Source organism: Gouania willdenowi, chromosome 6, assembly GCF_900634775.1.
Source record: "Gouania willdenowi chromosome 6, fGouWil2.1, whole genome shotgun sequence".
NCBI classification, from domain to species: Eukaryota; Metazoa; Chordata; class Actinopteri; order Blenniiformes; family Gobiesocidae; genus Gouania; species Gouania willdenowi.
In genome coordinates, this window is record NC_041049.1 from 66,661,074 (window position 1) to 66,675,156 (window position 14,083).

The 14,083-nt window shown below is 36.8% G+C and overlaps 1 protein-coding gene across 2 annotated transcripts in view; it reads left to right on the plus strand.

Annotated features, from left to right (window-relative positions):
• trhr2 (thyrotropin releasing hormone receptor 2) overlaps positions 1–11,694 on the plus strand; it is a 28,376-nt gene extending 16,682 nt beyond the window's left edge. Inside the window, exons 6-7 of one of the 2 annotated variants that reach the window (XR_003674292.1) lie at positions 10,589–11,460; positions 11,508–11,694. Coding sequence is in view for 1 of the 2 variants with exons in the window: in XM_028450160.1 (XP_028305961.1) it covers positions 10,589–11,083 (495 nt within the window). In the remaining variant the exon portion in view is untranslated. Of the gene's footprint in view, positions 1–10,588 lie in introns of both variants that reach the window. The other variant, XM_028450160.1, reaches the window with a different exon arrangement.
• Positions 11,695–14,083: the final 2,389 nt, after the last annotated feature.

A 14,083-nucleotide genomic window follows, 5' to 3' on the forward strand; every position in this document is an offset into this window, starting at 1 on the left:
TTGTCCGATCAGAGGGTCACATGATCAACATTCATGTTAGCATTTAGAATAAAGACCAATCTGAGCATGAATACAGGAAAGAACAAAGGGTTTTGAATTCATTTTGTCAATATGGCGAATTTTTGTTGGCTTTTTGTGTGTTTTTCGAGTCATTATGTGTGTTTTTATTATGTTGTGTGTTATTTTTGTCTCTTTGTGTATTTTTCTATCTTTTTGTACAATTTCGTTGGCATTTTGTGGGTCTGAAGCAATTTTGTATATGTTGTCGTTTTTGTAGTCATTTTGTGTTGAAGTGGTTTCTTTAGTGTGTCTTTGTTATCATTTTGTGTACTTTTGTTGACATTTTGTGCATTTTGCTGTCATTTTCAGTGTTTCTGGAGTTTTGAGTGTTACGTTGGGCTTCATATAACTTCCAACTTTGTGAATTACAATTTTGTTTTGGGGGCTGCACCAAATTTGACCGAGGGCTGCCAGGGTGCGATGCCTCAGACTGTGAGGGAGCAGGTGTGTGTGTGTGTGTGTTGTGGTTGTTTTGTCCACAGATCACAATGTCTCTAACATTTATTACCAACTTTTGTCAGATTCAGATGCAATAAACAAGCAGATGGCTGCAGTTTGGTTTTTTTTCCTGCAACTTTTACTTGCAGAAAAAACATCTCCAGGAAAAAAAACATTCACTGACTAAAAGAGCTGCTTCAAGCTCGACATGTTTTTAGTTTTCACTCTCAGCCGAGGAACAAAGCCAGAGGCCTCGTCTGTTCATCCATGGCTGAGCGAGGAAGCTCTTCAGCTTGATGCATCCGCCACAGGCCTGCGACTGGGATCAGTGATTATTACTGAGCTACTGAATCAGCTTCAGTCTGAGCAGCTGTGTGGAACATAGTGGTGGCGCAGGACGGGGATGAATTACACCATTCTGATTTGATTCAGATTCAATCTGGTGGAGCAGATTCCGTTGGATGTGTGAATGAGTCACAGAGTCTGGAAATTGCATAACTGTGATTTAACCTGAGTGGATTATGAGGAGAAATATGATTTCCACACACACACAAGCATGCACACACACACGCACACACATTACTTGCTGAAAACTCATCTAAGCCTTTGTGTGTATGTGCCCGAGTGCCAGGAGAGATCATCAGGTGTGCTGAGTAAAACCGCTATTAGTCAAAGATTGTGTTTCTAACGTGTTGATCTAATCTTTCAAGGAACAAAATCAAACAATCCTCCAGTATTATGCAGAAATCATAAGTTGCCAAATCAGACACATGAATTGATTTCCTGTACTCCCACATAGGGATATGATATGCATAAATACAGTAAAGCTCTTCGCTTATTTAGAGCAGTGGTTCTTACTTTCTCTTACTTTTGAATGCAAGTACCCGCGTTATGTCCGCTACTACATTTTGCTCAGAATATTATAATAAAAAACAACAACTATGGAGCATAATGATGGAATGAATGAGTGATAACACACATTTTAAAGAATCTCTTTTTTTTTTTTTTTATCATTTCTGGTCATCTCCCTCGTGATGTGGGACTAAGACTGACTCTTTGTATTTTCAGTTCATGTTTGAATCAAGATCATTTCTATCATCATTTTGTGTGTTTTTGTTCTCGTTTTTGTGTGTTGTTGGTACTATTTAAATGATTCTATCTCAGTGTGTGGGTGTCGTTTGGCTGTTTCTTGTGTTATTTTTGTGCACTTTGTTGTGATCTTGTGTATTTTTCTCTCATTTAGAGTGTTTTTGTAGTTGTTTAGTGTGTTGCTGGTAATAGTAAGTATATTCTCTCTTTTTGTGAGGTTTTTAGTGTCATTTTGTGTATTTTGTGTATTTTGTTACAACTTTACAAAATACTGTATGTAGCAGTAGGTAACTCTTTATATTCGTGTTCATTCAAACTTCTAACATACCATTTATATCCAATGTCAGTTTGAAACACGTCTAAGGAGAATACGTAGAGTTGTAATAGCCTTGATAACAAACCACCTCAACATGTCTTTCCCAGTCATTTAATCCAGTGGTTTAAAAAACTTTTGCTGTAATGGAAATGTAAACAAAATAGTTGTTGAAAAAAGGTAAAATAAAATTGACTATTCTTCTTCAAAAGTCATTAAAATAACATAAAATATATGCAATCAAATATTTTAGAACAGTAATAATGCATTTTTTGAGTGCAAAGAAAAAAATATTTTTCTAATTTTCATCATCTATGAATATTCTTTATCGTTTTACTTTTGTCTTACTACTGCACTTTGTGACAGATTTGGGATTTTTGGAGTTTCATTAAAATTGCGGCCTTCACACACCGACCTGGTCCATCCACAATTCAGACATTAAATATGTCAATTAACAGGCTTGATTCCACATAAACGGCATGCATTAGTTATATATTAGTGAATTACCTTTGAAAAGTTTGGGCTTTTATTGACCTCCATTAGGGTTGGGTGATATAATGTATTGAGATTTCTATCTTAAGCAATATAGCAAAAGACAAGAACATTTATAATATGGATTTTTTTTTAAAGCTTATTTCTGGTTAAAACAATAGTTTTTTTTTAGCGTTTAGGTTTTTTCTACATCTCCCATCTGTCTGTCAAGCCCTAAAAGTGCCTGTGGGGCATTTTGCACCACTGAATTTGACCCAGAATCCTCTTTCTGATAAAACGTTGAGGAAAAAATAGAGATGAATCTATTTTGTCTAACATCGTGTTATTGTGTAAAGATGTAATCTGTGTAAAAACAAGCAGAAGAATGAATAAACCAAAACTGTGCAAACAGTATTTGACTTTAATATTGTCTTTTCTTTTATAAGAAACGTTTGTTTTGTGGGGAATAAGAGATGATTTCTGCAGTTTGTGCTTCTCTATTAATTTCTCCTTGAGCACAAAGTGATTAAACGTAAAATTTGGCGTCTTGTTTGCACTCGACACATGCTGTGCTTTTATTTGCACACACAGTGGGAGGATCCACTAACGGAGCTCCGTCTTCAAAAAGACACTAAATTAAAAAGCTCATTGTTCCAGCAATACTTGGACTTTTTCAAATATCTACACCAGTGTTCACCAACCTTTCTGTAACTGTGAGCTATTGCAAACATACTAAATAATCCAAAGAGCTTGAGAGTTTGAAATACACTTCTAAATGTTCACGGTTTCACTTTAATTAAAGGGTCAGATAATAATGAAAACTAGCTGTAACTTAAAAAAAGCAGGAAATGTTTCAACATGCAACACTGATTGTTTTCTTAACTCAAGAAATTGTTTCATTACAATACATTTCATAGGAAATCTTTATGTTCCTATTTTACTAGCCACTAACTAACAACTTTATAACTAATCGCTAAACATCTAGCATATGTACAATTGAACAATTTTGCAATATTTTACAGAAATCCACTATGCATTTTTTGATACAGATTTTTTGCGGTTAACTCAATACAAAAACTGATCAAGTTCAGTAGTATTTAACTCCACTAAAGCTCTGATTACTTTTGTATTTATCTTTGTGAGTTTGAAGCATGGAAAATAAGCCACATTTTAGACAAAGCTCATTGGTGACTAGAGTTCCTGAGGGCCCCTCTTATGGCCCATGCGAGCTGCCTGGGGCCTGCGGGCACCATGTTGGGGACCACTGATCTACACCTTTCCTTTTCCAGCTGTGAGCCTTTACTAACCCTGAGACAGTTTTAGCAAAGAACACTATAACCATTAGCATGTGTTGTGAGCAGTAGATTTCACTCTCACTTCAGATTCAGGAGCCTCTTGCACTTTATTCCACTTTCACTGTAAAGACGTGGATCTTTGTTCTTAAAGGCTGCTTCACTCCGGCAAAGTGGGAGACATATACCTTCATTTTAGACACGTCACTCAAAGGCTGTCATGACAGATGGGCAACTTCTATCAGAGGCAGGGGGCAGGGGGGTGGGGGTGGTATCAACAGATCTGAGCTTCAATACAGGGAAGAACAAAGGGTTTTGTCTTTGTTGTCCTTTTGTGTGTGTTTTTGATGTTTTTTGAGTTTTTAGACAATTCATGTGTTTTTTTTTTAATTTGTTTTGTCTATTTTCATGTCAATATGGTGAATTTTTGTTGCCTTTTTGTGTGTTTTTCGAGTTATCATGTGTGTTTTTGTTATATTTCTTGTGTTATTTTGTGTATTTTTCTGTTGGGAAATTTCATTGGCATTTTGTGTGTCGTTGAAGTCCTTTTGTATTTGATATCATTTTGTGTACTTTTGTAAACATTTTGTGTTTCTGGAGTTTTGTGTGTTATGTTGGGCTTCATATAACTCCCAACTTCATGAATTACAATTTTGTGCTGGGGGCGGAGCCCGGGCCCCCAGTTGCCTATGTCTGATTTATGGGGTGGAACAGGTACCATGCTTTCCATGTCTGGACTACTGTGAATATTATGCACATTGTGAATATTGGCCTCAGCGAAGATTTTAATCTTGTGAGTTCAAGAGGCCTCATCTGGGAGCAGAAGATTTGCATAATGGGATTTCAGATTTCTACTGAAGGGGGTTAAATGCTGCAGATAATTTCACTCTCTCAGTTCTTCAATGGGTGCTTCATCCGCTCTCATTTATGATAGGGCCGACTTAATCTGATAGGAGATTGATAAACTTGTGCACGATGTAGAATGGCACTTTCTGAACTTGGGGATTAATTCAGTGGGCTGTATGATTAGGATTACGTTAAATTTAAGTGAGTTTCTCTTTGATTGTATCTGCCTGAGTGCCTGTTGAGAGAGGTGGAATAAATGCTCGGTTGGTTTCCTCGTGTGTGTCATTGATACGACAAGTGACTGAAGACGGTATATAATAATAATCTTGTCAGAGTTTAGTGAGGTGTGATGTGATGGAGGATTCAAATGCAGTGGTTATGGAGGAGAAAGGTGGAAATTCAAACATAATGTTCATTCAGTCGTCTGTTATCTCTTGTTTGTCTGTTAGCATCAAAAGTGCTTAACAGATTTTGACAAAATTTTAACCAAAGGTAGACCTTACTCCATGGAAGATTCCATTACATTTTAGAGGGGATCTGAATAAATATACTGATCCATGATCATCCATTCATCCATTTTCAGACCCGCTTTGTCCTATTTCAGGGCCGCAGGGGTCTGCCGATGCCTATCTCTGACTCACACTGGGCGCTAGGTGGGGTACATCCTGGACAACACAGACACAAACAACCACTCACACACACAATCACTCCTACGGGGATTTTAGAGACAACAGTCATGTTTTTGGATTGTGGGAGGAAGCCGGAGTACCTGGAGGAAACCCATGCAGCATGGGGAGAACATGCAAACTCCACACAGAAAGTGTCCAACCCAAGACCATCTTGCTGCGAGGCAGACGTGCTAACCACTAAGCCACTGTGCACGATCCAGGATCAGTACACTTAATACATAAATATACTGAAATAGAAAATCTCTATCTCCCTTCATTGGCAACGTTTAAAAAAAATCTTAGTTCGTAATTGACCGACCTTTATGATCTTCATGAAATTTGACTCAGTTATGTTGGTTTTGCTCCTCATTTACCCCATCTAGTTTCATCTGGATTTGATTTGGATTGCACATTTTATTTTGCGATTTTTGGAAAAAAAAAGAGTCATGCACAGGTCCAGAACGAGTCTGCATCTATTTGTGCGTCTTTCTCGCGCACATCAAAACACATCACCGCGCAACGTCCTAACCCAGCCCTAACCCGGCCCTAGTCCGTGGTATAATGACTCGACAGGTCAGGTTCGAGCAAAGAATTCAAGCTTTAATCCAGATAACTGCCAATAAGTGACAAAAAGAAGATTTGGCACTTTGTACTCTCTGAGGGCTCGTGTGAAGTAGTCTCACATTCACTCACCAATGGGACTGAGCTGCCATGGCACTAGTCGACCACTGGGAGCAACTTAGGGTTCAGTGTCTTGCCCAAGGACACTTAGACAGGTATAGACTGGGATCGAATCCCCAACCTCTCAATTAGAAGACGACCCCTCTACCACCTGAGCCACGGTCTCCTTGTAAATGTGCCTTTCCTTAAAAGGATCCTCAACCTACAAAGACAGCTCGACTGAATGACTGTTCTAATGTAACCTTGACTATTAAGAATGAAAGGCGATTTCAAAGCTGTATATCCAATAAAAAGCGCTATGAATGCACGCTTGTAAAGGTCGACATGTTTGACAAACTGTGATGTAGGAAGTTACATTTACAGCATTTATTATTATGTCACAATTCTTCACAGAGTAAAAGTAAACTCAAACATTGTAGGTCTTAATACAAACATTTTAGATCAAGTTTTTTTTTTTTTTAGCCATATCTACACAGTACTGTGGTCCACATTACAGTAGCTGTAGTCTGTAGCACCAACCTTGTTTGTTTATTTATACATTTCTGTACATTCTGATTTCTACTAGTATATTCTCTATATTCTGTATTTATATATTATTTCAAACCTGTGTGCTGCTATTCTTTTCTGTAATGCTGCTGGAAATATAATTTCCCTGACGGAGCCTTCCCAAAGGATTAATAAAGTGTGTCTAAGCTAATCTAATCAAACAGGTTGAGAACCTTCGCTTTAGTGGAATACAAATGTGTTGAAATAGAAAATCTGTAAACATACAAAAACTGTTCACAGACAGACAGGGGGTTCATAACTTTAGAGGGAAACTAAACTTGAAATACTTAATAAGTATGTGTATTTCCGTTTGTGGGGTGGTGGCGGTGGAATGAAGTATGAATGTAATGCAGTTCAAAAAAATGTACAAAAAATATATCTTTGAAAAGTAAAGAAATGAAGGACAGATGTTGATGGTGCCTGTGCATGTTGTTTGGTTTTGTACTGTTTTTCTTAATAGCTCGATTGGAGTTTTTATTTGTAATGTCAATTTAGTTTATTTCATTGTATTGTGCAGTTATTAATGTTGAAAAATAGGACTCGACAAGCTTAGGCTTCTTTCTATCCCTTGTTGAATGAATCAAATGTATTATATTGAAATTTACTTATTTATTTATTTTGTAGAGATTTCTGTTGAGATTTTTTCAGTCGTTTTCATCAAGTTCGTTCGAAATAAATAAAACCAAGTATAAAACATAATATTTAATTCGATTTTAATTTCACCATTCTGTGTGACATAAAGTATAGATGGAAGGATGGATGTGCAGTGTTACAGACTCTGACCGGTTCCTCTCACCCACATTGAGCCGCCCATCCCGCTTTCTCACTGGGGTTCATAGACATCTGAGCTGTTACCATGGCAACCGTGCTGCAGTGCTAGCGTGGGGTGGGATGGGGGTGGTTATTTGTGATTAAATACCACAGCTGGGCCACAGTGATACTACTCAATAACATTTTAAGGGTTTGTATTAGCATTCTAACTTTTGTGATGATATACTTCATATTTCATATTAAAGTCTAGTTACTAGTTTTGTTTGGAGAGTGCATGGGATGCCGTTACTCGATCCTTTAAACCTTACAATAAATACAAGTGACTAATCATAAGCTTTGGGTTCCACCATTACCTTGTAATAACACCAACATTTTCAGAACTTCTGACCAAGTTAGATTAATCTCGTCTTTAACAAATGTACCGTAGAAGGTCATTTAAAGTGATGCCCATCCTTATAATTAAGTTAAGTCTTGACTAGTTATCCATGCATTCACTCTTGCGTGTTCTCAGGGTCACACTGCTTAATTAAAAGTGTGATGAAATCCACTGATTACTGTCACCTTGTTCTGCTGTGTGTTGTGCACCTGTTTTCACCCTTCTTGAGGAAAACCGTGTGTAAACCACATCATTTGTTTTAATATTTACCTTCCTTCCTCATCAGGTTCATTTTTGGCTCATTTTGCAAATGAACAAACAGCTTAAATTAACTGTCTGACTAAATGATGATAATTCCAATTGATTAGATTAGAGATGTGCAACGTTTATCACCAAAAATAGGACTGGTTCAAGGGTCATATTATCAGAATTTATGTCAGCATTTAAAGCTGCAGTATGTAGAATCCTCTGTCCGCTCCATTTTAAAACCAAAACCAAAATTCAACCTCCCTTACCGGTATATTTTCTGACTTTTTTCTCCTTAGAGACTAGTGACAAATGTATGGACTTTATCTTGCGTTAGTGGAGATTTTTCTGGTGTTGTAGAGACTTTGACATGAATGCACGTATCACTCTGTAATTACTGTTCTGAGCAGCGGCTGCTGCCGTCAGCTCATCCCCCCCAGCGAGCACATACAGTCGGCTGTGATCTAGGCTACCTGCCGCTCTGAGAAGACTGACAACCACAGATTGTAGAGCCCCCATGTGCTAGTTTTTATAAAAGGGGCGGGGCTAACAGTGCTTGTTTGTGATGCAAGATGGTCCCAAGACGTCACATGATCTTGTTCTCAGCAAATAGCAAAAATCTATTGTAATAGCCTGGTTTCAACCCATAGAGGGCAGTCACTGACATTTTACAACAAAATATCCAAATTGAAATATTTGTTGAGAGTTGGACCAGAATCAATGAACAGCACTACTTCATACCCAAATACATTTGTATTCGGCAGTTTTGGGGTTTAGTTACTCTTTAAGAAAGATTACGTTCCGTATGTGATATTATGTGTTTTGTTGAAGTCAAAATTTTTACTTTTTACTAATTTTGTTTGTACTGGTACATGCACAAATTTGGCATTTCCACACCTAAATATGAATGTAAACAGTTTTAAAAAATTTATATAAACAGGGCTCGACACTTTGACCAAATTGGTCGCATATGCAACTATTTTTTCAGTGTGTGCGAGTGAAAATTTCATCTGGTCGCATCCACGCGAGTGGGTATAGGTGACCTTATTTTGGTAAAATAACTAAACCAATAAAACACTATTCTGGAAGAAAATAGAGATTTTAACTGTGTGGGAACAGATTCATTTAACCACCAATGTGACGGTTCAATATGCATGTTTTACAGTATGTGTGGCAAGAAATGAACAATTAGCATGTGTTGATCATTTATTCATTTCATTTTATTATTTATTTCATTCATTTAAAAAAAATGCAACAACAGCATTTACACGAATGAAAAGGAGCAGAAAGAAGTAAAAACTTATCATGTCTGCCCCCTATCAACACAAGATTATTTACAGTTCCAGTTCCTTTGAGCTGTCTCACGCAGCCGTCTTATCAATTACAAGACATCAAAACCCAAAATACAAAATAAAGTGAATCGAAACACAAAATACAAAATAAAGTTAATCGAAATACAAAATAAAGTTAATCAAAACACAAAATACAAAATAAAGTTGATCTGCTACTCTGCAGTGTTATATTTCTGTAACATTGATAATTTGCTTTTTAAACACATAAATGGACTTAGAAGTTTTAATTTTACAATCCAGACTGTTCCACAGGGCGATTCCTTTGATTGAGATTCATCTTTCCTTTACAGCCGATTGAAACCTGGGTTTTGTAAAAACCTCAGTACCTTTTAGTTCATATCTACTTTTTCTCTTGGTGAATCTGTTTTGCAAATTGTTTAGGAAACTTTCCAGATGAGCTTCATACATGGTTTTTAGAAGACTAGTTGATTAAATTTCAGTGTTTTTAGTTGTTTGAATAAGGGATTAGTGTGGTCTCTGTATCCACTTCCACTGGCGACTCTAATCGCTCTTTTCTGTAAAAGAAAAATTGGATTGATGTATGTTTTGCAGGCACTTCCCCACACTTCAATGCAATGATCATGTGTTATCAAATTCAAGTTACTTTTTGTAGCCTTTCAAATACATGAACTTTATATAACATTGTGTTCATGTAAACTGAGATGTGTAAGAATTTGAAGATGCAATTTATTTTATTTTAAACAGTTTAGAAGTTTCCATTTGCATGATCAATAAAAATGAAATCAAATAAAATCAAACATTATTCTATATAATTTTAATAGTATATAATTTAATACACTGTATTGTCTTCATTTAGAAGGTATTGTTTGGCTCCAGGAGGACTTTAATCCAGTTGAGATGAGGTGTAGAGTAAAGGTTGCAGACCCCTGACCAGGGGAAGAGGGTTAGGAGACCCCACTATCAGAGCTGGACCCTCTAAATTTAACTCCATGGGGTGAAGTCATGCAGATGCTAAGTTGGTTATGCTACTGTTAAGTAAATTCAAGTACAGCCTTTCTGCAAAATAAAAAACAGAATACATGTAACCTGTTGTTATGCTTTACTGTTATTATTTTTTGTTCTTTTAAAATTTGATTAAAAAAATGACCTATTATTTCAGCCACAACTTAATAATGACACTGAAACCTGAAAACATTCAGCAAATATATCTGGAGTCATTGTCAATCTTTACTTCATACAAAACTACAGTACTACTACAAAGCTACTATTCATCAGCATGTGTGGCTATGCTGTACCCCCCCTCAAATAAAAAAAAGTAAAAGTTAGCTGGAAAAGTTAGTGTAGAGCCTTGATAAATGTATTAACTGATGGTGTAACTTTGCTGGTGTTTTTGCTCTATTTTAGAAGGTCATGGTGCCAGTATTTGATAAATATCTTCCCTGTTCCAGCCCTAACAGACCTGTTTGTGTTTCCTTCAGGTGACTAAGATGCTGGCTGTGGTGGTGATCTTATTCGCTCTGTTATGGATGCCCTACCGGACCCTCGTCCTAATCAACTCTTTCGTCTCTACGCCGTATTTGGATGACTGGTTTCTCTTGTTCTGCCGAACATGTATCTACGCAAACAGCGCTATAAACCCTGTGATATACAACGCCATGTCTCAGAAGTTTCGCTCTGCGTTTCGAGGGCTGTACCGTTGCCAACGGACAGATGGACACCAGAGGACGCTGTCTATGATGCAGTCTGGCTTTGGCACCATTCGGGACCATCACAACAGCAACGGCAACGGAACCGACAAGAAGGTGAACAAGGTTTTTTTTGGCAAAATGAATACAGAGCAGAACCTAGAAACTCATCAGGATATGACGACGGCCAATGGGAAAGCAGCGGACAACTGCTGTGAGATCAGTCCGGTTACTTTTAGAAGAGGTTCAGTCAAGACCTCGCCAACCTGCAACGAGGAAGGGAACTGACCTAAGATCAGTGACACAACAAGACGTTTTGAATATTTTGTAAATACTCTAGTGTTGCCATTTTGTTTGTATTATTTATTCATTTTTCTGTACCCAATTTATCTTGTACAGCAGCGATTCCCGACCTTTTTACTCTCATGGCCTTTTGATCAAATCATGAACCAAATTTATGGACCAAGTTTTCTTTCAAATTGTTGGAATTATGTAGAAAACATGAAGATCAGAGTCTTTAAATGTCAACATTGAGTTTATTCTGTTATTTATTTATAACTTTAATGGATGCACGCAGGGGTGGACGGGCCATCTGGCACACGGGACATCGTCCTGGTGGGTCCAGTCCGCTACTTTTTTTTAACGAGTTAGTGGAGGCAGGCATGGTAACAGGTGGCCAAAAATGGTCCAAAAGTGGCAAAAACGTGGCAAGAAAAGAGTGTAAAGTGACCAAAATAGGCCAAAAGCAGTCAAAAGTGGGCAATAAATAGGCAAATTAAGACAAACCAGGTGGCATTTATTAACAAAGGGTAGCTTAAATGGCTAAACAATAGTGAAAAAGTGCAAAAATGTGGAACAAAAAGAGGCTAAATATATTGAAAAAAGGAAACAAGTGGTATTTATTGGGCAAAAGTTTGCTGTTTGGATGAAAAGTGGCAAAACAAAAAAATAAAGAAAGGACAAAAAATTGATAAAAGTTTCACAAAGTACTTACAAAAATTGACAAAAAATAGGAAAAAATTATATTTATTGGCTAAAGGAGCTAAAATCGGAAAAAAAAAATTGAAAAGGGGGAAAAATGGGACAAAGGTAGCAAAACGTTCAAATGAAATAGGTAAAAAAGGGTTTAAAAAGTTTACCCCTTTTAAGGTTTTCTGGGGGAATAATAATGAAAATTAAGACATAAAGAGCCACATGTTGAGAATCACTGACTGGTGTCACTGATAATGTAGTGGGCTGGTCCGGACACAAAATGCCAGGGCTGAATTTTTGTCCCAGTCCCCCCCTGGATACACGTACCATTGGTTGGGAATCACTGCTGTACACGGTCACTGGGATCTGTTGGTGCTCACATTGGGCACTATGCTGGGTATATCCTGGATGGGACATCAACACCCAGAGACAAACGCACACCCATTTACCTCGACTCTATTTAAACCAACGTACATGTTTATGGACTTTTTTTTTAATTTCATTTCTTCATTTCTATCATGTTAAAAAATGAAAATAACAGCATCAAGAAATGAAAACAAAACAGAAACTTGCATCTTCAAGTTTACATGAATAAACTTGGACTGTAGATTGAAGCTGGAAAAAAGGCACACATGCACAGGGAGAACATGCATACTCCACATACAGTAAACCATCTTTCTCTGGTGCCCTTTATTCTTGTTTGTACTGTAAATATATCGGACAAACTTTTAAAGAAAAGAAAGAAGGTGAAGAGACCAGGTAGTTTTGTGATTGTTGTTCTCGATCAATTCTCTTTTTGCACTTTTTACCTTGAGAAACGCCACAAAGTAAAGTAAACTAAAAACTGCTCAAACTAACATGTTTACAAATCTGTGCCAAATGTACAGCTCTGGTTCTTTGTTTGAAGTATTATTATTATTTTGTAGATACAACTTTTGGTAAAAAGCTAAAAAAAAAAAAAGAGTAGACTTTACAAACACTAACTGCAATGAAAAGTGTGGGCGATGCTTTTCTTTGTCCACAGAGAGAGACTTTTTTCTACACAGAACCAGTTTTACTCTGGTTTCTACCATTAAATTTTACATTTTGAAGACTGGTTTCTGGTTTGAGACTAGGTTTACACTGGATTAGCGTTTCAGTCCTTCATAGCATTCTTAATGTGGATTGTTACGATGTATCGGCGCAAATGCATCTGAAGCCAACAAAGAAACTCAGAGTTTGCGGAGTTGTAACTCTGTAGATAACACATGTATTTATTTGTTGATAGTGTACATTTTTTAATTATTCATCTCAGATGTAAAATGAGAGCATTGATGTTGTGCTTCGATATGTAAATAACAAAAAACAGAAGTCGATCAGAATGATGACTTTTCCATTTCTGAGTTGTAGTTTCATAGTCATACCGTTATGAACAACTCATTCTTTGCGGTGAACAATTCTCAATTATAATTTAACACTAAACCGGGGCACCATGTTACAGTTCTATGCATGTAGTTAACAATTAATAAAATGCTTCATATCAAGCTTTCCCACATTTTACCATTTCAAAAAAAAAAAAAAAAAAAAATTCAAATTGAGTGGTATACAGGGAAGACACCCACACCAAAAATATTAAAACCTTTATTTTCATTGATTAGGAAGCCTAACAAGGTAACCAAGATATAGGAAAGAAATTAGATGATTTGTTTTTAGTGCATTTTACAGATGATTTTTACTAGGTTATTTATTCCAGGCTCAGTAATTGTGATTAACTTTAATTAAACTTTAGCAATTGTATTCGTAATTGAATTGTAATTAAACATGGGTAATTGAAAATGTAATTAAAACAATTGAAAAATGTAATTGACCCCAACCCTGGTGAACATTGACAGAGATTCAATTAAAAATGCAGGATCAATAAGACTATGGATTCACATCTAATTTATTCCATTACTTTGCATTTTAAACACGTTTTTCTGTATTGTGTTTAATGTGAGACAGTGCCAATGGTAATAATTGTTGAAAAGAACCCCTTGTAACTGTAAATGTATTAAATTACAGATAAATACGTGGTTAACACTAGTTTGTGCAGCAAACAATGAAGGATTCTTTTAGACATCTTTTTATTCTCTGCTTCTGTCTTCCTCTGATGGGAATCAGCGCGGTGAGCGTTCTCACTGGGGATTGGCTGATTGGAGAGCCTCTGTCTTGGTTTAATATTCTTCCATAGGGACGCGCTTACAGTATGTCTGGCATTGTAAGGAGGACATATCAAAGGAGCTCAAATCCTGTCTGTCCTTTTTGTTAATTACAATATCCTCCGCCTGTTTGATTGGC